This window comes from Tauraco erythrolophus, chromosome 21, assembly GCF_009769465.1.
Source record: "Tauraco erythrolophus isolate bTauEry1 chromosome 21, bTauEry1.pri, whole genome shotgun sequence".
NCBI classification, from domain to species: domain Eukaryota; kingdom Metazoa; phylum Chordata; class Aves; order Musophagiformes; family Musophagidae; genus Tauraco; species Tauraco erythrolophus.
Window position 1 is genome coordinate 3,237,019 of NC_141485.1, and position 26,204 is coordinate 3,263,222.

Consider the following 26,204-nt stretch of genomic DNA (forward strand, 5'->3'; position numbering starts at 1 on the left):
CCAAGTACTGCAAGATAATTCTTGTTGAAGAAATTCAACAGAATTCTTGCTGTTCTTGCAAACAGAGTACCTAATTTGATAAAGATGAATTTATTGTGTAAAGAAAGGATACAATTTAAATCCCATTGATACGAAAACATTCACAGCTCTGTAGAGGTGGATGTCAATGTTATTTAGATGAACTTCTATGGAAAACGACCAGTTAATAATTTCATCTCTGCCCTCAGTCAAAATATATAAATACCTATGAACCAATCGTAAGATTGTAAAAAGCCTGCATCTTCATATTAATACATGATGGAAATGAACAATATTTTCTTGAAAAAAATCAGGCACAGTATGTTTTATTACTGCAAAATCCTGGCTGTTTTGACTGCAATAAATGAAAGAAATGTTTAAAATACTTCGAAAAAAGTAGACTAAGGAAGCTTTAAAGACCTTTATGTACAAATTTACATTGTTATATATTGCATAGAAAAGGTGTTTGTAGGGCATACAAATGAATATATGTTTTTATATGAATACATACAGAACCTTGCCAAAAGAAATCAGATCCTCTCACAAAACAAAATTTTAAAGAAAACTCAACTTTTATATAAAACAAAGTCCTCTGAAAAAGCCTCTCATCATGATCAAATATCAAAATGTTCAACTATTACCCAGCTTCTGATAGACATTTTGTTTCCCTCAAATTTCATTTGTTGAAGTACTGAAGAATACACCCATTTCAGTATCTAGGCTCAATCTGTCATATTACTTGATCTGCAGAGATGCTGTTCTACATATTTAATTAAAAAAAAACACACTAACAAATGCAGAAAAACATAATTTGATTATTTTGCTGAGAAAAACCCGATTGTTTGATTGTATCTAATGAAGGATTAATTAAATCTGTAATAGGCAAACATCCTCAGCCTATAATTTCAAGTCAAACGCTTCTTGGGCTTCTGTTCAGAATTTCTACACATGATGTCCTTTCACCACACAGTTATGATGAAGAATCTTGATTATATCTGTAGCAAACTGCACGTTGCATGACCTTCACAGTGAAAACCACAAAAGCATAGTGAAAAATCAAGTCTGATGGTAGCACATAGTAAAGGAGAAGTAGAAAGCCACCACCGCGCTCTACCAAGGCTATGTTGTACAGGCTGCTCGCTACGTTTCCTACAGAAGCTGTCACTAGGGGCTAGAACTGCTCAACAGAAAAGATGACACACCTTTATTTCGTGATCTGGAAAGACTGATCTTCCGTTTTTTGGTGTCCATCTCTTGAGATGTTATCTGCTCTGCTTCTATTTCACTAGTCCTCTCTACATTATTAACTGCACTATCCTTACTCCCCTCGTTTTGCATTATTCCATGTAAACTTGTGTTTCCATCATCATCAATTTTTTTTTCAGTCACACCTGGTGTTTCTGAGATGTTGATTGCAAAATGATCATCAGTGACTGTGGAGTTTCCACATTCAGTCCGATTCTCATTTGTATTACAGGTCGGAACCTGTGGTCTGATTTCCTGTTCCTCTGATTCTACATCATCATAGAGTTCAGGTGTGAAGTAGATACTCTCATCCTCAGCTTCTGCAGATACATTTAACATTGAAAGTTCAGATTTCCCTTCTGCTGCAGGAAACTCAGTGCAGGGCTCGATTTGAAGAGCAGTCTGATGAGTCACAGCTTCAACTGAAGCCTCAGTATTTGTAACCAAAAAATTAGTTGTTTCCAAATGTGATTCTGGTACGCTTGGTTTATGTTCTGAAGTTAATGATGACTGGCATTGATTTACACTATCAATAAGTTCACTAGCCCTGTTCGCATTCTTTTGTTTGCCACTAGCTGTGGACACGTAGTTCTTGGCTACAGGCAAAGGTGTTGAAGTCAGTTGTTTAAGGCAGCAATGTTCTTTCATAATAACAGAATCAGTCCCATCATTCTTTTTTTCTCTCTCTGTTTCAGTTGGTGGCATTTTGGGTGTGGAGTCCATATGTTTTCTTCTTTGTGTTACATGGTGAGAATGACTCTTTACATCAACTTTCTGGCCACCTGTGAAAAATCACAAAACATTAATTAATTGTATATGCCTTCCCCCTGCTGTTTTACAGCATGTTTAGCACATCAAAATTGCCACTGTTTTATTAGGTTTACAGTTATTTTATTAATACTCATTAAGATCCAATGCAAACAAAAGCCCAGATGTTACAACTATCTTTGCATATCAATTGCCTTAATTAAATCAATAGATTAACTGGCACACGTAAAGTTAGAGAGAAGTATAACTGGATTTAAAATTTGTCTTTTTTTATTATTGTGCTCTTATGTTATTTACATCTTTCACGCCTGACATGAAGTCATAAGCTTTCCTAAAATTTAGGAACGGGTAGATATTTACTTGTAAAGCTGGTATTGGAAGAGATTATATGAAAGGTGCCTCACAGCAATGTCTAAACAACAGATGTAGCTTGCACCAAGGCACTCATCTTGCAATAGTGCTCATCTTCATGTGTTTCAAATATATTTTAAATTATCCTCTTAGTTTTCAATGGAAAAAGAAATTTAAGTGAAAACATTTTTGATTGCACTATAAACTTAAACATTATCAATTGTTTTAAGACAACCAGATGGAATGACAATTAATTACAGTCTGTTGAGCACAGCACATAGACATCGTGAATAATTACCATTTTGCACCATAGCACTTCTGTAATTTTAAAGAACATTTGTTTCTTCCAAAATAGATGCGACTTCACATCTAAAATTGTTAATAAAGTTTTTTCCACAGGAAATGTACATACTTTGTTTCATTGTTGTCATGATGTTACTTGGCTGTTTTGATGCTGTAGGATTAACTGAGCTGACAGTTGTAGCAAAATTAATTTCTGAAACCAAATTTTGCTCCTCACTTTTAGCAGGAACACCTGGCGACAGATGAATAGTTGACTCCTGTTGAGAGGCTTGTGACAGGTCTTTTGAAGTTGAAGGTACATGGAGAAGTTCACTGCCGCACTCTGATGAATAATCAATGCCTTTCTGGTTTCTTCTAGCAAATGAATGCAAGGATTCAAGTGCACTACCAAAATTTTCATGGTGCTGGATTTGCTGACGAATCCATTTAGATAATCCTAAGAAACAAAAAGGGGAAAAAAAAGGGTGTTACCACAAAACTACATCATCTATGCCAGGTATTACGTATCAGTAAACGGTACCCTAATTGCAAATACGTCCACATATGTACAGTACACACAGATTCATAAAGATTTCAAGAAGTTTCTCATGAAACTAAGATAATGTACGTCGTCCTTTCTAGGGCAGGGAACTTGATTTAATCAATGGTAGTCTTTTGATGAGTAATACAATATCATTCTTTTTTATTAAAGACCTTGAACTTAAAAAAGTATTAGTGAAAAAGGTGAAACTGCTGCATTGCAAAAACATTATTATACTACTTTTATGCCTGAGTGTTCACTTTGTTATCATGAATTATTAAAAAGTAATTTACATAGAGTACAGCTATTTATTATCATACTGACAGGGTTTGACAAAAATTAGAACAAAATGAAGCTTTTACAACTTTATTTCAGATTAAGTAACAGTAACTCAGATATTCAGAAAGAATTGCAACTGCCCAATAGCTAAACTATAATGCAATATGTGCTTATAGAGTAATAATGTTTAAAATTCTTAAATACCAGATGTCTTGAGCGCAATATCTTTTAGATGATGTTGGAGCACACAAGAGTGAAGTAAAAACTAACTTACTTGATTTTTAAAAAGTGTTTTTAAACCCATTTAAATATTCTTCTAATAGCAATTAAAAAAACCCACCACACCAGAGAACTTGATTATTCTGTGAAGTTTTACTTTTTAGAAAAAGCACTAATCTTACCAAATCTTGAACATATAGATTATTTGTATTACTGTATGTATCACTTCTGTTTACTTCGATAATTTAAATGTATTTTTAGTATAAACAGACATGTCAAAAACCAGATTGACTTGTACTACAGAAGCTGAGCTCCACCTACTGACTAGACTGCAACATTATCTGTTTATATCATCATTTTGCCCACCTCTTCTAAATAGGGCAGGAACAAAGATACATGCTGCATTCTAAGCAATTTCTTTCTCCATTTATTTTTTTTTATTTATCCATTAAGATAGCGTGCATGAACTGTTTCATTTTAGCTGCATTTATTTCTAGCAAATATAAAACTACAACCAGAAAATACTTTTTGCATATTGAGCATTTAGTAGTTCCATAACAGGAATGGCACAACCTTTACCTAAATTCTTACCTAAAAAGACAGCACATTAAATTCGGATTTTTAACCCTAATCATTAAAGCTCCCTATAGGCAGAAAGTATACATCCACTAGAAACTTCCCAAATAAAAATACATACATGCAGACACTCATACTGAAATTTCTATATCATGATCTGCATATCCAAAAGGGGAAAGAACTTAAATTGACTGAACACTGGTATCACTGTTTCAGTGTATTTAATGAACCAGCAATACACCAGTACAGTTTGAGAGTTTCCAGTTTCAACTGCACAATTTGAGCTCAATGGATATACTTCACTATGACTTTTCGTACTCATCTGTATTTGTACAATCATGTTTCTGTAATCTTAATTTTTCACTCTTTGTTAATATTAGGAACTCTCCCAGAAAGATTTTTACAGCTTACCAGTTATGTACTTATTAGGGTTATTCCGGAAGCGGTCATCAACTAAAATAAGAGCACCCCAGTCATTCCTATGTCTTATACACCTATAAGTGAGTAACAGAAAAGAGTGTATACATCATTAGAGTGCATATAGTAAAAAACTGTGGGGATCAGACAACAGGGATTGTAGTGAGTCAGATAAAACATAAAAATATACAAGAAGTGTCTTCCTACTATCTTGCACCAAAAATTCTTAGGTATTTTATGGAAGCTTAATCTTCCTTCAGTTCTTGAATTTACTATACGAAAACAGGTAAACTAAAAAACCCCACACAAGTATTCAGCAGCTAACCAAACCACACATCATTTGTCTTCCACTCTTAACTGATTAGCATAAATACTGAGAGGAGAACATGAATAAAAGAAAATAAAACAGACTGGTGCAACTGCAAGCAGCTTTTTTAATAACTATGCACTTTTTTGTTTCTAAACTGCATGTTACTCCTAATTGTCTTTAGTAAGGAAATGCTACAGACCACAGCTGTGAGTGATACTGCTGAATTCGTAATCCAGTTGTTAGAGGCCCACAGAAATAATTCAATAGTCACTTTACATGCGCTGATATTATTTAAAACATTATCTAGATTTCTATACTGCCTCCTAGAAAAAATATTGAAGAATAGTGATAACGTAAATGAAATATGGAAAACAATCTGTCAGTTATAGCTTAGGATTATTATCCCCATTGTATAAAAAAGAGGACAACTTTTGAAAAAGAGGTTTACAAATGTACGTGAAACCACAGGTTTATTGAGTCAGGATTTAAAATGGGAGCAACAAGGCTGGCTCTCCAAAGAAACATTTATATTTAAAGTCTCTTCATGATAAGAAAAGCTATAAAAACATCTTTAACAAGCAGATTTCTTCCAACTTCTCATTTTTTCATGGCTTTAATAAACGTTCTTTTAACTCATAGTTTAAACCAATTGTGCCCACTGGAGACATGTCCTACAGGCTTAGGAAAAGCGGCACGGCAAGGAATTCATTGCATGATTGCCACCTGGCCATACACACCATCTGTCCTATTCCCAAAGGCTGCTATTTCACTTCACGGACTTGTGTTACTTCCTATAATGTAACAGCACCAAATTCCGAGAAAAGTGCCAGACTGAAGACTAGCGTGCTCCTGCTCACTTCCACCCCTGCAGGCATCTTCCCAGTAAGACGCCTGCCTATCTACAGCAACCGCTTTCTGTAGCTGTCAGAGTAAGCTACATTCTGATTTATATCAGCTGTTCTGGGTTTACAAAATAGTCATCATACACTGTCATCCTTTGCCAAATCTCAGTTTAGTAAGGGCTCAGTCTAACGATATTATACACAGTTTATACATTTATGTCAGAATGGAAGTCTATTTTCTCCATTTAAGTTTAGACTTGGATCGTTTCAGTCAAATGATAAATTATACAATAAGCAATTTTCACTACAACTAGATTTCAGTTAAAACTTGTTTCGCAGTGACAAAACTTCAAATTCATTTCTTACTGTCAGCATTCCACCAGTTTTTAGCCTTTCCTTAACAAATTTTAACTAACACTCTTACTCTCCAAAGAGGAATCTAAGAAATCAGACATGTAACAACAAGAATTTACAATGAGATTTTACTACAGAGACTATTTCATCTCAATTTTCTTTCTACACCTTCATTTATGTCATCACATTTGTAATAGGTCTAAATTGCTGCTGTTTCTCTTCTTATCTATAAATCTGTGTCTGTACCACTACGAGAGATGTATGGCATTTATGATAGATAGCTGTATCTGCCTATGTATATCAAATTTTTTTGGAAAAGGATGAATTAATTCTATCCTGTTAATAAAATTTGGGGAAATTTTTTCATATGAGAAAGTAAGGTATACCACTTCTTCTAAATCTGGAAAGAGATCAGTGAGCATGATAATTGAATTGACCTTTTGCAAAGGTCTGAGAAAAAAAAAGAGCTATTTCTCCCTTTCAAAAATATTTGTAGCCTAAACATTGAACAACTGTTCTGAGTCCACCATGAGTGTGAGTAATTAGTACATTTGAAAGACCTAAGAATTTTCATTTGGTTTATAAGCTCAAGAACTGTTTGTCTCTGCAAATGCTTTCCTTTCTGCATATCTGGACTACGAGGAACATAAGCTGTAACCAAACTAAAGTGGATTCTGAATGTAAAACAAAAACTCTGAATTACAACAACATTTAAATGCACAACAGACTGAAAACCAGACAGTTGCCAGCACAGGCAGCTGAAGACCTGATTTCTACAATATGAGTTTCCTGGCCTGATTTATCCCCTTTGTGTTAACAGTGAGTAATTAATCCTTAAAGATGTGGCAAAAAAAAATTCTCCAAATAAATATATTTTTAATTATGTTCAGTTTACCGCACCTTCCCAGGGCTTGGTTCAGAGCTCTATAAGCTTGAATTTCATACCACTGACTCCCTGGTAAAAGGCCTCTTGTGTTTTTGTGCTGGTCATTGTACTTCCTCTTTAATTCAACCTAAGAAAGAAATGGTAAAGTATTGTTTTTAATGATGATGTTGAAAAGGAAATATTCTAAAAGGGGAAAACAAGCAAACGTTAATCAAATAAGTGAATATGTAAAGGGTGCTTCAGTGTTTCAACTTTGTATTCTGCATACTAACCAATTATGGCTTTTACTCTTCTAAAGCTATTCTTAACATGTGATCTATTCCAATAATTTATATGCAAGAACACAAAAACCACACACTTATCCATGTCTCTGTCCTAGCAAGAGAAGGGTAACCTGTTCACACAGGCAAAAACCCCAGATATAAGCAAAAGGACTAACTAGACCACAGCTTTATTTGCTCATCTGGAAGTAAATGATGGAATGGAGATCTTTATTCTTTCCTGTATCACAAACGCAGACTCCCAGTCTATTGCTGGGACCAGATCGTACTTTTCTCAAGTGAGGGTTAAGCAAATATAACCCCTTCTACAGAAGCAAAGTACTTCAGAGACAGAGTGGCCTTGCCAAAGTACCAGAGCCAGCAACATCAACTCTAATTCCGAGCTTGGCATCGCCTTCTGTGGTTTGGAAACAAACATTTCACTGGCTAAATGTGAAGCAAAGGCGGCACCTAAGGCTTGCAGCCCATGGGCTAGCATAAGGCAGAAAGGAGCACACTCCTCTTTCTAAAAAACGCTCTCTCCTAGCTCCTTGAAGAGGAGATATGGTATCAACTGCAAAAAGAAATCCCTGCCTCCCCTTTCTAGTCATATGGATAACTACACACGAAACGCCTGATTTGAATTTGAAGAAGAATTTGTTATTTGGACATTATACACACTTCCAACATACTTCAAAAATTTATTATTATTGGCGGGGATGATCGAATTTTTTTTAACAAGCAAACATAAAACTACACCAGAAAGGGTCCTTCCGTTGTTCTTTTGTACAGTATTAACCTTTCTAAACTGACAAGTGAAAGGACACGCTTCAGGAGAGAAAACAGCAGACTTCTAACTTCTTCTGACAGGTAACTTTCAAGTTGCATTTGGATAAGAAATTTTATTTTATGTACTTATGCCCTTTAAATTGCCTGTCAAATTTACAAATTCAATCTTTACAGCCAGAAAGTAAATTCAGTTTGATTTCACAGATTTAATATTTGTTCCAGTCACTCAGAATTTACCAACTGGCATGTGAGGTTTCCTTTGTACTTCAAACCAGAAGATGATTTCCCATGAACATTTTATGAACATTAAAATCACTCTTTAAAAAATGAACTTATGCTTATCTGTGCGTTTCTACAAATGGAGATACTACCTGGAGAAACAAAAGGGTACTCCTCACCATTTGAAATGAGGTATGATGTCAGAAAACGTCATTAAAGTCTTTAAAACATGACCAATGACAATATGCTCCTTGATGTACTTTGCATTTGTTTTCTAGTCCTGGTAAGTTTTCTAACAATTTCCTCTTTTGAAGAATTTCTCTAATCAGTAAGATTTTGGTCAATTGCAACAAACGTAGGTTTACCACAGTTTTACTTCACTAGCAGACTGTTCAAAGCAGTATTAGAATAACCAGTCATGTGTCTTACACTGATAAAAATTACGACATTTTTTATTATGTGCATAAGTCACTGAAATAACAGTAGAATGCAAACCAGTCAGATCATCTGCATTGTATTGCTTTATCCTGTGAATAAATTATATTACTGCTACGTTCCTCATTTACGTTTTAGCATTATGCAAATCTATACTGCTTGTACCGCACATCGACAACTGCATTTCACCTCTCAAATTATATAAAAACCCATATCCTCTTGGCCTAAATGTGTAACGTATCTTAAAAACCTATCTTTTCTGTTTTGATTTCAAAAAGGGTTAAGAGAAAATAAACATTCCGTTTTCTCACTTAAACGATCGTGTCTCAGCATGAGATGACAACTTCTATTGCTGCGAGTTCAGTTTTCATTATAAGTCTACTAAAGGTAAAAGGCCAGGGCATGTCACTTTAATGCAATCGGAATCTATTTCATTGTATAACTCTTACATTATCAAGCATCAAATCAACGCCCAATTCAAAATGACATGTTACATATGTGAAAAAGCCAGTCTCTCCTGCTAGCAAATATCCTAAATGTGCAGTAAACCACAGGCTAGAAGGGATTAGTTAAAATGTCAAAAGACAGCCTTTTACCTGTTCATCCTTAAAAATATACTCTTAGCTATCAGGCATGCTTTACAGACAAATAGCTTCAGCACGCAGCAGCAGAAGGCCTGTGGCAAGCTCTGCCATCTTGTAGCTGTCAGACAGATTAGGCTTTGATCTGTCTGGGAGGTCATGGTCACATCCACATTAACTGAAGTCTAACAACATTATACCTGCTAACCGCTCCTTCTTTTAATGCTTAATTAGATCGACATCTTTCACTAAGGAATATTAACTAAGAAATAGCAACAAAAAAATAAATGCCATCAACAAATTCTTCTTTTTATGACTTGGAAAAATATTTTGAGGCAGTTTCTCCTACAATTAAAAAAAAAACTTCAAACATATTGTTCAATCTGAATTAGCAATACAAGTTTTTCTTTGACAACAACAACAACACTAGACAAGGTTCGTTATATCAGATTTTAAGTGTTTGATAAATCACAAAAAACATTGCTTCACATGAAGAAACCCAGACTTATTCAGGATTTAAGAGATATATAAGTACATAAAGTGCATTGATACTGTGCTTACCATGGACTGTATCAGTCAAAGCTCAGAAGACTAGCTCAAAAACTAGAGCTTGTTTTTAAAACCTAAAATAATCTGCAAATTCACTGCTAAATTTATTAGCAACATGCCGGGGTGCACCAGATTTATTCAAAATTAACAAAAACATGGCTATATTTAACAGCAAGGTATACAAATAGCAATCTATTATGAGATAATTCTTTCTACAGAAAAATCAATGGTTGGACAATAAAATTAAAGGACCATTTTCTCCTCTAAATGGAGTTCTTTGTGTAAATACAAAGTTCCATAAAAAGTTTCTCCTTGTTTTGCAGTCATAATTACAGCTGAGATAAGGAAATTTGAAAAACAATTTCAGTATATTTTAGATATCTTCAGCTAAATGTCTGCACAGGATCCTACAGGCTAATTTACCTGTGAAGAAGTTCCAAGGAGAAAGCATTTAACCTACAAAGAACACAGACTACTGTGCTACACTATTAATTACTTTTTAAAAAGCACAAGCAAATGGCCCAGCAGACACTCATCCAGAATCATTTTATCTCAGCCGAAGAACAGGACCTAAGGAGCAAAGCCTAGCAGGACTGCAGTACGCGCATTTGGGGCATTTACCATTCATAATCAGGACACTATAAACCTATTTACCAGTGCCACTATCACAATATGAAAGTTGAACGGGCTAAGCCACAGTACACAATTTTTTATTTTGTTTGATTTAAATTAGCACAATAAATTGTGTTTGGTTTTACTTCATCTGGCAAAGATTTTCGAGATTTTTCTAGATGCATTACTTTATTTAACCAAATGCAGTGCTATACTTTGCTTTCTAAAAACAAACAAGCCAAAAAAATCCCAAGCTGCTATGAACAGTTAACAAGCCAGGCCTGTTCTTTGACAAGACATCACTTCACAAACATCTTCAATTGTCTCCTATTTTCTCTGGTAGATTAAAAATGACCTCTGGTTGTAACCTGTGGGATTACGAACCAGATTACCCAGAAGTCTAAAAACAAGACAGAAATTCATGAATACAATGGCACTGTTGTGAGCAGTTAAACACAGCACTCATCTAAACCTGCATTTCTCTTTACATCAGCATTTAGCAGTGTTGTGATAGCCCAGGTTAAAGAAAGAGGCAACTCCTGAAAGGAAAAAGGCAAGTAAAGTTGAACTGTGTCAGTACGTGCACACGTGAAGGTAGGTACCTCTACACACACATACGTAAACTCATGCCCTTCACTCCCCAGCACGCTCCTCCATCTATTCTCCATGGAAATAAAAGTCAGAAAATGGATATAAATGTTTTCTGGCATTCCACTGACTTCCTTCTCTGGTTTTATGAGAGGAAAAATCATAATGAAAACAAAGACCATTGCTCATATCATCCAAAAAACTTTAAAAGACACATTCATGCTTAACATCTACTAATTCCCCATCTCCTAAAAACAAACAAGCAAAAAATACCAGGTGGTCATTCCCTGCTTCCATCCCCAAAAAAGACATAAAAATGTTTTTTAAGCAAATCTACCGTCCTAAAAATCTCATGTGTCCAGTTAGAGTCTCTCTTCCACCTGAAATAGCAATAATTAGAATTCTTCAAGAACATGCTTGCCATCTACTTTCCTCCCGATGGATGCCAAGTAATCATAAAAGTTTGTAAGTGCGGGAAAGTAAGAGACATGAAAACCCACTTCTTTTCTTTTACATCTGAAAATCCTTAAATGGAAGCAGTATTAAATAGTGCAGCATTTAACTTTTCGCCCCTCACTTCAAACACAGTAACAGCGTCTGTGAGATTTAAGACTAAATAATGCACGTGTAAAGACCTGGGTGAGTCATAGAATATGCTTCAAACATCCTCACTCCTCAGTAGACCCACTAAAAGCTTTATCTAAACACAATGTCTCAATTTATTAGCTCAGAGGGGAAAGATATTATGGCAGGACGTTATCTTTAAATGCTCCAAGAATTCCAAGTGCAGTGTTAACACATATAAAACTGCATGAAATCAGCAAATGCTTATTACCTATAATTTATCAAAGCTCATTCAGTATATGACAATAATTTATTAAGGCCATTCTAACTGCCTCATATACCTAAAGATGTTGACCAGACACAAATACAACACTCTTCTGCTTCCACACACAAATACTGCATCTCTTTAAAATGAAAATTTCTTTCAAGAAACCCCCAAAACTGTGAGCACAGCAATACCACAGACACTGTGAACATTATCAGCTAGAGACATGATCAATACTTTGTACTGCTCAGTTATCTTCAAGGTGCTCTGTTACACAGCTCTACCCTACAGGAGTCTCTTTAACAACAGCTGAATCTCCAAGTGGGGCTGAACTCTGCACCCACCATCCTGCAGGCAGCCGCCCCTCACAGAGCCCATCCGCTCGAATCAATGGTTCGTGCATCAAAGCCACATAAGCTTAAAAGTAGTTCAGGCCACCTGAAAACGTGCCTTGTGTACTTCAAAATTTGCCTTCCTCGGATAATACCGAATAGAATAAGGAAACAAGACCTCTGCAGATCTGGATTTCAGACCAGCTGTATCTTGCAGACTGTTGCTCCTAAACAGCACATCTGAAAAGACACTGGGCATCCGTGGGATTTAAACAGGGCAACATTTGTTGCTTGATATAATCAAAGATATAATCAGAACTAGAAAAAGTTATTGGAGGGGGGATGGGGGTAAAATCATGAAAGTGGCAAATAAGAAACTCAATGTGGAAAAACAGTTAGCTTGTTTCCCCATACGTCAAAAGCTGAACTATGAGATATGACTTAAAAAAAGTAAAGACCAAAAACCCAACAACAAACTACCATCTATTAGAGTCTACTAATTGGCCAATACCATCTTCTGGGCAGAAAAACAGTACCACCACGTAATGCAAAGCTGTATTTCTCTTATTTTGACCTCAGAAGGTATTTTATGACTAAATGCTTCCCCAGTATTCTCACTCTTAATCCCAGTGTTAGAGAGATGGGAAGCTTATGTTCTGTAACTGCTGAACACTTCTAGTGTTGTCAACTACACCGCGTGGCATCTTAGAGATCTGGAAGTTTTACCATTTGACAAATCTTGTAGCACGTTCACCCCAGGCCCATCTACTCATCTCAGTCTTGTAGGCTTTGAGGGCCTGTGAACAAGTGACTTGATTAAAATCTAATGCAACCAAAACTCTCCTCTGAAGAGAAAATTCAATCCATTTCCAGTGAAGCAGAAGTGAAAAAAATCAAACAGCTTCCCTTGAGGTACGACGCTTCCGCATACGCTCAGTGCCACTGCGTCTAAGGTGGAGTGGGAAGTGTCAGTCATCCTTACAAATCCCCAAGGTGATAGCTTCACTTTTAAAGCTTTCAACATACTTTGACAGTAAAGTAAAAACTTAAAGGTCAACACTACTTGCTAAGGACAAGATAAACACAAGAAAATCACTTCAGAATTTTTTATGGATCAGAAAAGTAAACTATTAAGCGTAAAGGAAAAGTTTTGATTTGCTGCATTATTTATCCAAAGGCTTAACTTCTGGATAAATTCAGGGATGATTTCTGTGATCTGTGCCAACGTATTGACATTAGCCTTGCACCAGGAGAAGAGAAATGCCATCCACTAGTCTTACATGTTAAGTTGAACTTAAATGTTACCTTTCTTAGCTACAGGAATGCTGTATTCCATAGGATTTGCAGCTACTCCCACAAATTAAGCCTCTGCCATTGATTTTTTTTTTTCCTTCCACAACTTCTATTGGATGCAAGAAGACTGTGGATGGCTTTGACTTTTTACAACTATTATTATTTCTGGAAAAGTAGGAAGGAAAAGGCTTTTGAGATACCTTACTGCTTCAAATCGATGTACGAAATTGCCACACCATCATGTATTCACTGCATTGCTTGGGTTTTTTTGTTGTAATGCAGGTAGCTACACCTGCTGACATTTTCCTCTGGGGAGAAGGGAAAAAAAAAAGTGATGGAGACCTGCAATATCCAGCCAGTCATCTTGTTATGATGCGATTCTGCACACTGCATTACCCCTTAGCAAGCAGTATCACAGCAGATTGCAACAATTTACAGTGTACTGCTGCAAGACAAGAACAGTGCTGGCTGAATAATCTGAAAGCATGTTGTTTTACAAAATTTAAAAGTATATTGTCTTGGTAATTGTTATTTAACATCTAGAAGCTTGCTGCATAGCACTGTACATGTCAATGATGTAAGTATATTTTTTTATTTACATCCTTAACTTAATCGTTTCAAAAAGCTACTTTACAATTAAAATATCAAATAAAGTTGATTATGAAATGGGGCATGGAAGAAAGATGAGAGAGAGAGAGTGTGTGTATACACATGTGTTTATACACACACACTTGCACTTTTACACTATCTAGTATTTCCCTCTCAGAGAACTTTCAATAAATAACATATCATGATTTTGGCTTTCCTGTGAAAGTTCCATAAATTTTTATCTGCTCCTCACTTCATATTTATAATGTTTTTCACAGTAATGGAATGAAGAAGAAAGTGAAAGTGACTCAGGCTTAGAGAGTCATTAACATAGACAATCAGACAAACAAATCAATCACTTCTTACATACAATTAAATCATACTGAAAATGACACAGTGTGTGCTGTCTCAAGGCTTTTGCACCCAATGTCGGATATGACCGGAAAGTTGTGGCAAAGTCACTCAGAAACATTCAGTCTGCTTAAAACAATCTCAGCAAGAACACAACAGTCAGTCTTATACCTCTAAAAAATTCTTAACTTCACAGGGAATTTTCAAATTCTACTAAAGATAAACACAACAATGACCTTCCCATAAAATGTAATTTTCTGTACCAGTTTGCCTATATTTTAAAACAATATTTTAAATAAGAAATGAAAATATTTTCAAGTGATGCAAAGCTATGTCGAAATTCATACAGTGCATGCAGTTTCTCAACTCAGGTTAAGCATCTAAAATAACAATCATATTCTTAGAAATTTTTCTTTTCCTAGAATATAGTGTGCAAGGAATGAATTATTTCAGCAACCACTTATCTAGCACAAGATTCTTTCTCCTTTCAATGGGGGAAAAGAATATTGGCTTAAAAACGGCCACAAGGACTAGAAATTAACTTAAATATTTGGAAAAATGCCATTATTCTGAAATGATACAAATATCTCAATTTGTTGAGCCCCAAAGAAAGGAGAAAGAAACTTCAGCCAGATAGCTGCAAACTCTTTGTATCATTAAGTTACACACAACCCAGAAAATTGTAATTCAAATGATGTGTTCCATCACGTTTCACAAATTATGTTAGGAATATTACTGGAAACAATAAAGAAAGTATTTGCCATCGTGGTTCATGTTCACCCTACAGCAGCTATGGGAAACACTTCTCATTAATGGCAAACTCAGCTACAGCTCTCGAGTAATGTCGCTGCCTTATCAAGTTTATTTTCCTTGCATATCTACTGATGTAAAAGTTTGCATTTTCCTCTGTATTTTGGTAAAGTTCTCTTAGCTGTTACATGATTAAGTATGCTCTACTGTACTACGATCAAAAGCATCTGGAAAGGTGGAAGTGAAGAAATGCTCTCTGGGAAAGTGAGCTTAATGCTTGCCCTTCGGAGTCGCCCATTATCAACATTTCATAGCGAGTTTCTTTATTTTCAGGTCCCCAAGGTAAGAACAGTAAATTATGGCTTGAACTAAACAAGTCACACTTGGCTCCAAAATCAGATTTTCCTACCTCCAGTTTCAGGTCCCAGAGGCGGGCAGAGGAAATCCTGGTCACAGCCAAAGAAGTCATTTTTGGCTCTGAAATAAATTTTCCTGCTTTACTAGAGCCAAACTCTACCATTGAGAGTACCATAGCTTTAAGCAATACTTTAACATTTCTTTTATATATTTTGCTTTAGCAACCTGATTCTTCAGCAATATGAAACTGTTTTCAATGACACGGAATTAAGGTTTTGGCTTCTCTTTCTTAAATCAGTATTGTTTATTATCAAGTACACCACTGAGTCTTAATCATTTCTTTCTCCCTGACACTGACAAAGTGGTTTAGAATCTTCTCTTTGTCAACATGAGTGAACGTAAGATACCATGTGCCGAAAATTTTTACGTGAAACTAAACGACACTCTTTAAAGGTGCTACAGAATATAATGTAACTTATAAAAGTATACCGTTACCTAAGGAGACCAAATGCTTGCCATTTAATACCAGAAGTTGTGGCATATATTTAGCTCAAACATATGGAGAAAATAAAATTGGATATTATACATCACACTTGACAGTGACTTTCTTGCTCAAGAAAAGACTGACGTCTGGATTGAAAATGCTACAATTCAAAATATATAACAGAAGTCAATGAAGAGTATGTTAGCGTCAGATAACATGTATATGGGATTACACATCTTTTTCTGTCACATTATTTATGTTCTCTAATATTACGGTTCACTGGTATTAGCATCAAGTTACAACTCATAAAACATATTTAGAAAGCAGGTTGATCACAGACAAGTAATATTAGTGGAGATGAGCCAATGTCAAACTGCCAACATAAAATATTGGCCTCCAAAGGTATGATTCTACAAACCCTTGTGATTGTGCACAGTCCTAGAAGTATTAAAGGGATTACTCACACAAGTAAAAGCTATGTGCAGGAGTAAGGGGTTATAGAATTGAGTCTTAAGAGGACTTTTATTAACCCAAAAAGCAGACATGCAAGTGTATTTTCATGTAGAAGTGGAGCACTTTTTAGTGATTTAAACTAATCCCAGAAGCATATCATTCATGGATATTCCAAGGAAATCGTTAATCACCTGCATTTCCTATTTTTTTAAAGGGATGTCATTATTAATCATCTTACCAGTTTCTTCATTCGGTATATCTCCTAAGCACCTATTGCTACGTACAAGCAACAGATGTACCTGTGTTCATAGCTTTAAGTCTACGTAGGTCTAACTTGACTTGTGTCACTGGGTTTTGAATTTTCTTCTGTCTGCTCAAAACTCAAGCTCCTCCCTAAACTTCAAAGCTGGAAGTTTTAATGAGTTTTCTGGTTAGCCTACAAAATCTAAAGAAACATCAAATGACTGTATCATAAAAACAAACGTCTTAACTATCCTATAAACTTTAACTGTTTTGTTTGGAAACTTAACATATCCTGAAATCCTACAAAAAAAGATAAACTGTAGTGTCCTCTAATGTTTAAAAACCTGGATTCTTCTAACCCCAGAAGAAAAAAAGAATTCCAATAGAAAAAAAAAATGTTAATAAGGACAAACATTTAAAATAAAATCAGTCACCCTAAAAGAAAGTCGCTCGGTTGTACTTGGAAGGGAGAATTAATACCTTCTTAGTGTGATGAGCACTACTGATATGCTTTGAAAACAATCCTGAATAGGAAAAGGTATTTGAATCAAATACTGTAATCATATTCTTCCTGATAGATCATTTCTACTGTTTAATGCAAGGAGTATTTCAACATCAGCTTTCACTTTAAAACCCAACTCCATTCCCACCTCAGCTCCACATGATTTAGATCTGATCATAAAGGTGTGGTTAGAAGACAAAGCTGCATGACAGGCAGGATGGCACAAGTATCATTTAACCCCCTGGCAATTGGGCTTGTAACTTTTGGATTCTAACTGCTAATGTACAGCCAGCCAAACTCCAACTGGCTAGGATAATGGATTAAGGCTTAATTATAGACAATCAACTGTCTATAAGTAATAAAGAACCTCTTTTCATTTCAGGTAATACTAATAACCATCTGCTACATGAAAGCATTGTTTATATCATCCCTTCCAAAGCCTACAAAGTTTCATGCACCTTTTTTCCTTTATTGAGAAATTAATACTCCCTCAGTTCTATGAAGTTTTACTCACTGAAGATAACTCCAAAGCACTTAGAATTAAAATAAAGTGATTATACAGGAATAAAGCTTTGTTTTCTTTTCCAATGTTCAGGTAAGGTCTGTTGGTCTAGAGGGACCGAAGTAACAAACAACGATCTGCATTTGTTTATACACACAGACTACCAAAAATAAGGTATCACATTGGTTTTATATAAAGTGAACAAATTCTTTAAAATGCAGCACTTACTTTTCTGTCTTCTTTTATATTACATTTGTTTCATTCCATTCTAGGAACCAATACTATTGGATCAGCTCTCCCAGAAATATACAAAAAGAATAGTTTCAGGTTAAAACTGGTGTCCCATTCTCCCTCTCCTCCCCTCTTTTTATTTTTTAATTTTACATGCCAATCTTCACTATCAACAGCCAGTTTTCCTTAAAAATATAGTTCAAATTTCTTTGCTGAGCTGACGTGCTGCTGAAAAAGATGCTTAATCTTCCAAATCTCTTTTGTATCTATGCGTATGTTTCTACAAAGCTACTAATTAACCTTCTTCAGTGAACAGAGTGACTATCCTTCACTCTATCCTTCTTCCCACAACTGAGCTCAACTGGAAAAAGAAACATGCATCAAACCAGAACTTCTTGGGCTATCTGATAAACCTAAAGCCTTGGACAAAACAAAACATCATTCAATTTAAAGGGAAGTACTGCTAGCTGGGTATCACTTTGACTCCAAGTTCTTGAGCAGAAGACATGTTTACAACAAAACCCATTTCCCCTGGCATTATTCTAGGAGCACTGCCACGCACCACACAGCTCCGCAGGTCTGATGCCAAGAGACTGGTGCGTACCCTTCTCTCATCCAGAATTGATCACTGCAGTGCTTTGTGCATTACCATATCTAAATACACACACGCAAACCTTCAGCTGCTTGCACTTTGGCAGCTAGTGTTTCTATCCCTACTTAAAAATTTAGAGGTTTTCTTCAGTCTAATTAAAAAACCAGTTTGACACAACACTGAATTTTTGGAATTTAGTTATCAGTAATGGGATGTACTGCCTGTGACTATTACATTACGTACTTGGTTGAACTCAAGGTAAAATCAAATACGCTAGTTTAATCTTAAGGAACACAATCCACTGTGAACCTAATTCACCCTTAACACATTCTTTTCAATCTAATTTTGTATCAGTTAGAACATAAAAACACTGACTTGCTGGAAATCATTTGGAGGAAACTGTAAGAGTTCCATCCATACTACAGACCAAGTATTTCCAAAATATCATTTCAGCATATGCTTCTAAGACAAAGCATTTCCAACTCTAGTAAGAGTGTGAAGTATTCTTTGAATGTAAATGTTTTTATACTAAAGTACAGTGTATTATATTGTACTAAGACAAAAAATGTGGCTGAATAAGTGCTTCAAGAAAGTTATGCAAGCACTGGAAGAACATTGCAGTAGGCAGCCACCACTAATATAGCCTTCCTAGGCCTTATAGGATGTGGGTTTTTTCCACCAAGGCTGTAATTAGGCACACACTGTAGACAACAAAGAAGTCTTTGGTTGTTCACTTTAGTTCAGAACACATCTCTAAAACCAAAGCTGAGCCTGTTCGGGTTTTCAAGTGAAAATCTATGATTTTCTTGTTTGATTTGGCATTACTAATAACCAGAATCCAGCTGTTCCCAGTATTTATTTATTCTGTGATACTTCACTATTTCCTAGCTTCACAAAGCGGTCCCCAAACACCTCTACAAGACAAAGCAGTGACAGTGGCTATTATCACTGGGAAGAAACATGCCAGCAACTGGGTGACTACCTAAGTGCATGCACAGACCACTAAAAAAAGATAAGTGGTCTTACAAACTAGTGAATAAAACACTATTCTTTTTCAGTAAGTAGAAAGAAAGTCTAGAAAAACATTTTTCCATATTCATTAGCTTTCTTTTCCTTTATGAATGCCTGGCTTCAACTATGAAATGCCTATTTTGATAGAACATCATCTATCCATAACACCAGACCTGTTGAAGTCAAAAGGAAGGAAGTGTTGACGTGGGTAATGACACAGCAGTGCAAGCAACAGGATGCTACTTCGGTCACCTGCTGAAAAATAGTCTCGAATTTCTTTATTGTTGGCACTTCAAAATACTATTTTTAGAAGACACTCAGAAGTTCTTACCTAAAGTTAGATGAAGCTTGAATTATCAAAATAGTAATGTCCAGTATCCAGCAAGATGTTATTTCATAATTTCATACCTCAAAATTGCAAGCTAATAAAGCAGCAATAGCTTGGAAAAGGTTTACAATTCCACTCTCTAAGTGGGAAACGTCACACACACAGTTACACCAGAGAAGGCAACAGGGATTAGAAAGGTGATACACTGCAAGCAATAATGATCTAGTGTGTGAAATACGTTGCTTCATTACGTTATTATTTTACACTGTAACAATCTTTATCTTTTCATTTATTTTCTGAAATAATATTTTGATCAACCTAAACGCCTTATTTAAAGTACTATTTTCCTAGCGTTTATCCTAGACCTTGGTAACCAAATGCCCCACCACAGTAAGTCAGGAAGTAACTTCATTTCTACACAAAAGACGTTAAGTTCAGTGTATGAAAACAGGTAAGTGAAGAAGGAAACATGTCCTGTTGCTTGGCAGACTATAAAGTTAATGAGCATTTTAACAACGCAACAGCCTTCACTAGCAGCGTCAGAAAAATCTACAATACATCTAGCATGATAAACATTTACTTAGAATGACATAAATGAGTCCACAAGACGTGCTATGCTGTTCCTCCTCTTACCTGTGTGGAAGGTACTCAAAGAACTCAAAGAGGATTGGGAGGAGTCCAAGGGTAAACATTTAGGAAAAATATTATGTGCATATTTAGTGTTTTAAACATGACATAAAGTACAACTCTTTCAATTGATATCCTACCTGAAGGTCTTTCACGTTGGGAAATGGAATACCTATGGTTATAACTGCACGGGCATTCTCATCGCAGAAATCCAAGCCTTCACTGACTTTTCCTCTGCATACAGCTATAAGGAGTGCTCCATCTTGAACAAGCCAGAGAGGAATACACAAATCATTCCCAGTGATAGTTTATGAGCATCAAAAGAAAGTGTCACTGACATCTTTTAAAGAGCTAAACATAATATAGCATAACACACCATGTATCAGTTTGGAAAAAGTGAATGGCTATAAAAATATATTCTTTGTTAGAGGAATAAGATTAACTGCACTTTGATCAACAATATTGTGATCCTGAACATCAACTAGTGAAGTAATTTTGCATTATGTAATACAGGGGTACTTAATTATTCAAGAACTATATGTATCTACAACAAATTTTTGAATTTTAAACCTTGAATTTTGCACTCCAAAAATCATGCTATTTATTTTTTAACATACTATCATTCTTTATTCTCTATACTAATACTTAAGTATTTTGAGAAGAAATCCTATAATGGCTGTAACAGAAGATGGCAAATCACAGTTATGCAATGTACTGTAAGTTTGATGCTTAGAAAAGCCTCTCTGTGCTCTGCTGGACACAGAACTGCACATCCTTACACAGCTCACTAACCTTTGGAATATCACTGTTAGGATTATGCATCATCCTGTACTTCCCTAGATCTTCATGCAACAATGTAAATGGCAGTTCATCTTCCTCATTTATCACAATAACTTATTAAGCTGAGGTTAATTTAACTGTTTATCCATAGCCTATTTTAACTGTTAAGCACTTAAGAAACTATTTTTTTTTTCCAAACTTGAAGAGTCTGTATCAACTACTTTGTAAGTCTAAAGAACATACCTCTTTCTCCTTTAAATTTTATTGCATCATAGTATATTTTAAGCAGTTCATCAAAGTCACTCTTTGTCCCTCCTTGAGGCTCTGCAATGACTGTCTTAACCAGCTCCAGGTTTCTCCATAAGCCAGTGTGCATCCAGCGATCTTTCAATTTGTCCAACAGCTGAAAACAGAAAAATCCGGAAGAGCTGTAATGAAAGGTCAATCACTTCGTTGGCTCAAATAAAGCACACAAAGACACTAATTTGAGTGAAATTATATTATTCAGTTTTTGTATTTATGAATGCAAGTTTCCCTACCATAAACTGTTCCATAGCTATGCAACACTGTAAATGTGACGGCCACTAATTTTACCAATTAGAAACCGCGCAGATTTTTGAGTTATCAAAGCAAAACTCTCTAAATCTATGAGAGCGGTCACTAAAGAGCATCTTCTGGTATTCCACAAAGCAAGAGGAATGTCATCCAAAGAAAAATGGAAGTTACCTGTTTTTCTGATTAACAAGCAAGAGATCCGTAAGAAAGACTGGAAGCAAGTTCTAAATTGATTTGAAACAAGTCTTTATATCTTAAATTTCCACAATATTTCTATATTTTGAAATTTACACAGGTAAGTCAGGGGAGGAGGGATTGATGCAGGATTTATCAACAGCCTCCTCTGCTTCTTGAAGGGCCTGTCAGCTTCGTTCTATTTATCAGATTCCAAACTGTGCACGTTTGAGTCCTCATCAGTCCATGGTCAAACCTTGCAAGCAAATGAGCTGGTTCTACATTTAGTGCGAATGTGATGAAAACAAGTATTGCATTACAAAACATCAAAGTCTAAAATTACCACGGAAACTGAAGTCAGACGGGTGGGGATCATTTTGCATTTAGCAATCATCGCATGCTTCAATTTCTAGCCTGAATTTTATCAAGACAGGGAACAAAAAAGTCACTACTTCACCTGACCATGTGTGTCTGATGGTGCACAGCACCGTCGCCAAAGCAAATGCACGGCAACCAACACATTTTAGAATGAACTGAGATCTGGTAAATACTTCATTTCACTCCTTTTACTGTTCATTGATCATTAATATGTCACTAACGATGGTGCAGTAGCATTACTGAGCTTCATCTGTTCAGAGATTTTAAATTCACAGATTCTATAATAAGGGTTATGCTCTTAATTTCTCTGTACTTCCCTCAGCTCCACTGTCTGAAGACTTTCTCTGTATTTTGCTTTGGGCTATATAAACTGCTCCATCTGGAACCTGCACTTGCCCCAGTTCCTTCCTCAAAAAGTATCCCTTAACGCCAACGCACTTGCCTTTCCGATGCACTCCAGCCAAGATCTCAGGAGCCTGAATGGTTAGATTGTTATAAAATTAGCTTGTCCCACATCCAAATACACAGTTTAAGTGATATTGTGAAGCAGAACTAATGGTAACTAACTGTTGTCACATTTGAGTTTATAGGGAGAACACTTGCAAATTTATAGGAAACTGCTTACAGGAACCCTTGAATATTCCATATTCTCAACATTAAAGATCTGAACTTAATCTCTGACATTAAGTATTTTGATGGTTCCTTTTGAGGTTCAGGGGGGAAAAATACTACGGTATTCTTGAATTTTCACTGGCTTTGTTCAAGCCTCTATTCAGGAATTACACTTGTTTCCTACTGACGTGACACCGTTCTCCAGCAAGCACAGAAAGACGAAGTGATGGATAGTAGGAACAGTTTCCTACACATACAGATGTTACTGTAGAATAAATCATCTGTTCTAAATGTGTCTGTCCTACTGTTTGTCCCCTTCTCTAGCAGCTCTGCCATTTCCTGGCAGCATCCTGTCTGTAATCTCTTTTTATATAAAAGGCTGTAATCCTATGACCAAGCAATGACTGTCCATCTTGCCACCCACAGCCTGCCACTATGCCTTCGGTTCTTGGATATGATACAGAGATAATTCTGGTAAAGAAAAGAATCAAACAAATTATGCCTGTAAGTACATCCATTTGGGATCTGTTAGAGCTGCCAGTGACTGTAATATTATTAACTTTCCAGATTTCATTCTTGCTTCTGTGAAACTCAGGTCTGCCTGGGCGTTCACTTCGCAAGCTACACGAAATTCACTTCTAGCACTGCCTGCTGTTTACCTTGCACGACAAAACGAGGCCAGGAAGACAATATAGACAGGATATTTTTGAGTATAACCGAATTTGACATTTACATACATAAAACGATCCATGCTTTGACTTCTAAGTGTCACATGCCACCAACTTTCTCATCATCTTATCTCAGCTACTGAAATCAACTGGTGTTTTTCACAAACACACTCTTACGAAGTGTTCTTAGAAGAAAAATTATTTCTTAATTTAAGAGAACGAAAGTCTTTTGATAGTCTCAGAAAGGGCAAGATTCCTTACAAAACCACTGTCACCGTATTTCTCTCATATTTGAAAGAAGTATAACATATATTCATAGTTGGAAAGATGGCAGTAGAAAACGTTCCTCCAAATTCTTAAGAAAACATCTTTTTCTCTTTTGCAGGTTACCCAGCCCCTCCAGGCAAGCATCTATGAGACCATAATAGGTTCAGGTTTCTTGTTTAATTGACAGCAACCATCACAATAGAAAATCTACAATTTCTGATGGAAATGTGTGAATTATTCATGAAAATCTTTGGCAAAAATGGAACAATTCATTTAATTTTCACAAAAGCTATCACCTCTTCCACTTAATGGAGCTTGTTAGATATGGAAACTTTCCTGTACTCAGGAAAGAATGGACAAACACACAATACCCATGTTACAGACACAGACACTAAAACAACAAGAACTATGGACATGACTGAATACAAATAAATAAAATATAGAACATATACATGCCTCATAAGAGCCAGGAATCGAGTGCAGGTTTCTCATAAAAAATTATTTCACTTTGGGTTGAAAAAGTGCAAATGGGAGCAAGATATAATGCCAGGAGTCACAGGAAGCAACCATTAATGCCCACAGTCAGTCACTTTTTCTACCCAAGGGAATAATAGTTTCTGCAGTGGAAGGCAGTATGTGTATATTTTATTAAATCCCTTAAAAATGGATTCTGAGATGGTTTATTAACAAATGGTCTTCCTCCAGGAGAGCAGAAAATCTTGTTAGAAAGAATCTGTCATCTTCCCATGCACTAAAAGATGTTTACTCTGATAGTTTTTTCCTTTTTTAACTTTCTGCAATTTAGAGACACCTGTAAGCTCTGATCCGTAGAAATTATGAGCTCAGTATTTAGATTGACCGTTTGTCTTTGTCAGCATCCCCCTTTTTAGGCAGCTTTTGAAGCCCTCTTGAAGTCTGGGAATGGGGGAAACTTTTCTCAACATCTCTTGCCATTATGTTGCACTCCGAGGCAAAAATCCTCCCATCCTGTGTCCACGAAGGAAAAACTTTGCCCCTTTCCATGTGCCGCTTTGTTTTATACAGTGCCAAGAATTGCATTAGGGGTTTCCCATGTCATGAAGAAAGACCAAAGATTCGTTTAATGTATTTTACCCTAAGGCAAGTGCAGTGTAATTTCCAGCATCTTAACGAAGTGGAGAAGTTAACTTGCAGCAATCAAGCTGCTGGAGATGCACTTTTTCTGCAGTATTCATTACCTCCTGATAGTGATTTTTGAAGTAGCAAATACCTGAGATGAGGGAGGGTCTAACACAAAACACTGTAGCCTGATGAGTTACTTATTCTGGTTTACAGTTCCCTAGCTCTTGTTCTGCTACGAGCACCTGTTACTAAGTTTCTTTACATAGAATATTTCTTAAATATTTTAGCACAAATTCATGTAATGAATGGATTGCACCTTGCCAGCACAGTAAAAAGGTAATACACAAATAATCCCTCCATCAAAAAGTGCATGGAGAAGCTATGGAACACGTAAAAATATGCAAGGATGTTCAAGAGCAGTACAAGATGAAAAGGAGAATAATCTAAGCAGCATCTGACAGTAGAGTAAAATAACTTTGGCTTTACTAGCTAGTTTAACAACTATTTATTTAATAATAACTAAGTTACAACCATATTGTATATTCTTGTGCGTCTTTAAAACTATATGCTGTCTTGTCACCCATATGTTTATATAGAACAAAAGGTATTTCAAGGTGCACAAAATTTACACAATTATCTCATAACCCTCTTAGAAGTCTGCCATTACACACCAAAACCCCACTTTTCCAAGCCAGTAATTTTTCATCTTGTTTCTACGTAATATATTTTTTAATGATATGAAGTGCCACTTTTCATTGTTATTCAGATGTAAAGGGTAACTGGGGGGAGGAAAGAAAACAGCCATTAGGTTTTTCTTAATAAAAATCACAGTATTGGCACCACTGTTAGTGCAAAAAGTCAAGAGATTCCCAAGGGACTAACATTGATCTAAAAGCCTTTTCCCATGCAGAGCTCTTCATGTGTTTGCCACCAGAATTTTCTTTTTGAATAAGCACCGCTTCAAATCAAAGTGTGTCTCCAGTGGGCTGGAAATGTGTTTGAAGGGTCAAACAGAAGTTCTACATGCAGTCAGCACAAAACTTCAGAAATGGAAGAGACACATCTACGGCCAACC

The 26,204-nt window shown here is 36.0% G+C and overlaps 1 protein-coding gene across 1 annotated transcript in view; it reads right to left on the reverse strand.

Annotated features, from left to right (window-relative positions):
• The window catches only part of BRIP1 (BRCA1 interacting DNA helicase 1), a 116,104-nt gene that overhangs the window by 54,981 nt on the left and 34,919 nt on the right, over positions 1–26,204 (reverse strand). Inside the window, exons 14-19 of the mRNA XM_086624861.1 lie at positions 21,618–21,777; positions 20,735–20,856; positions 7,103–7,215; positions 4,691–4,773; positions 2,795–3,121; positions 1,221–2,045 (exon numbers count right to left, since the gene is read on the reverse strand). Of these exons, the coding sequence (XP_086480987.1) occupies positions 1,221–2,045; positions 2,795–3,121; positions 4,691–4,773; positions 7,103–7,215; positions 20,735–20,856; positions 21,618–21,777 (1,630 nt within the window). The remainder of the gene's footprint in view (positions 1–1,220; positions 2,046–2,794; positions 3,122–4,690; positions 4,774–7,102; positions 7,216–20,734; positions 20,857–21,617; positions 21,778–26,204) is intronic.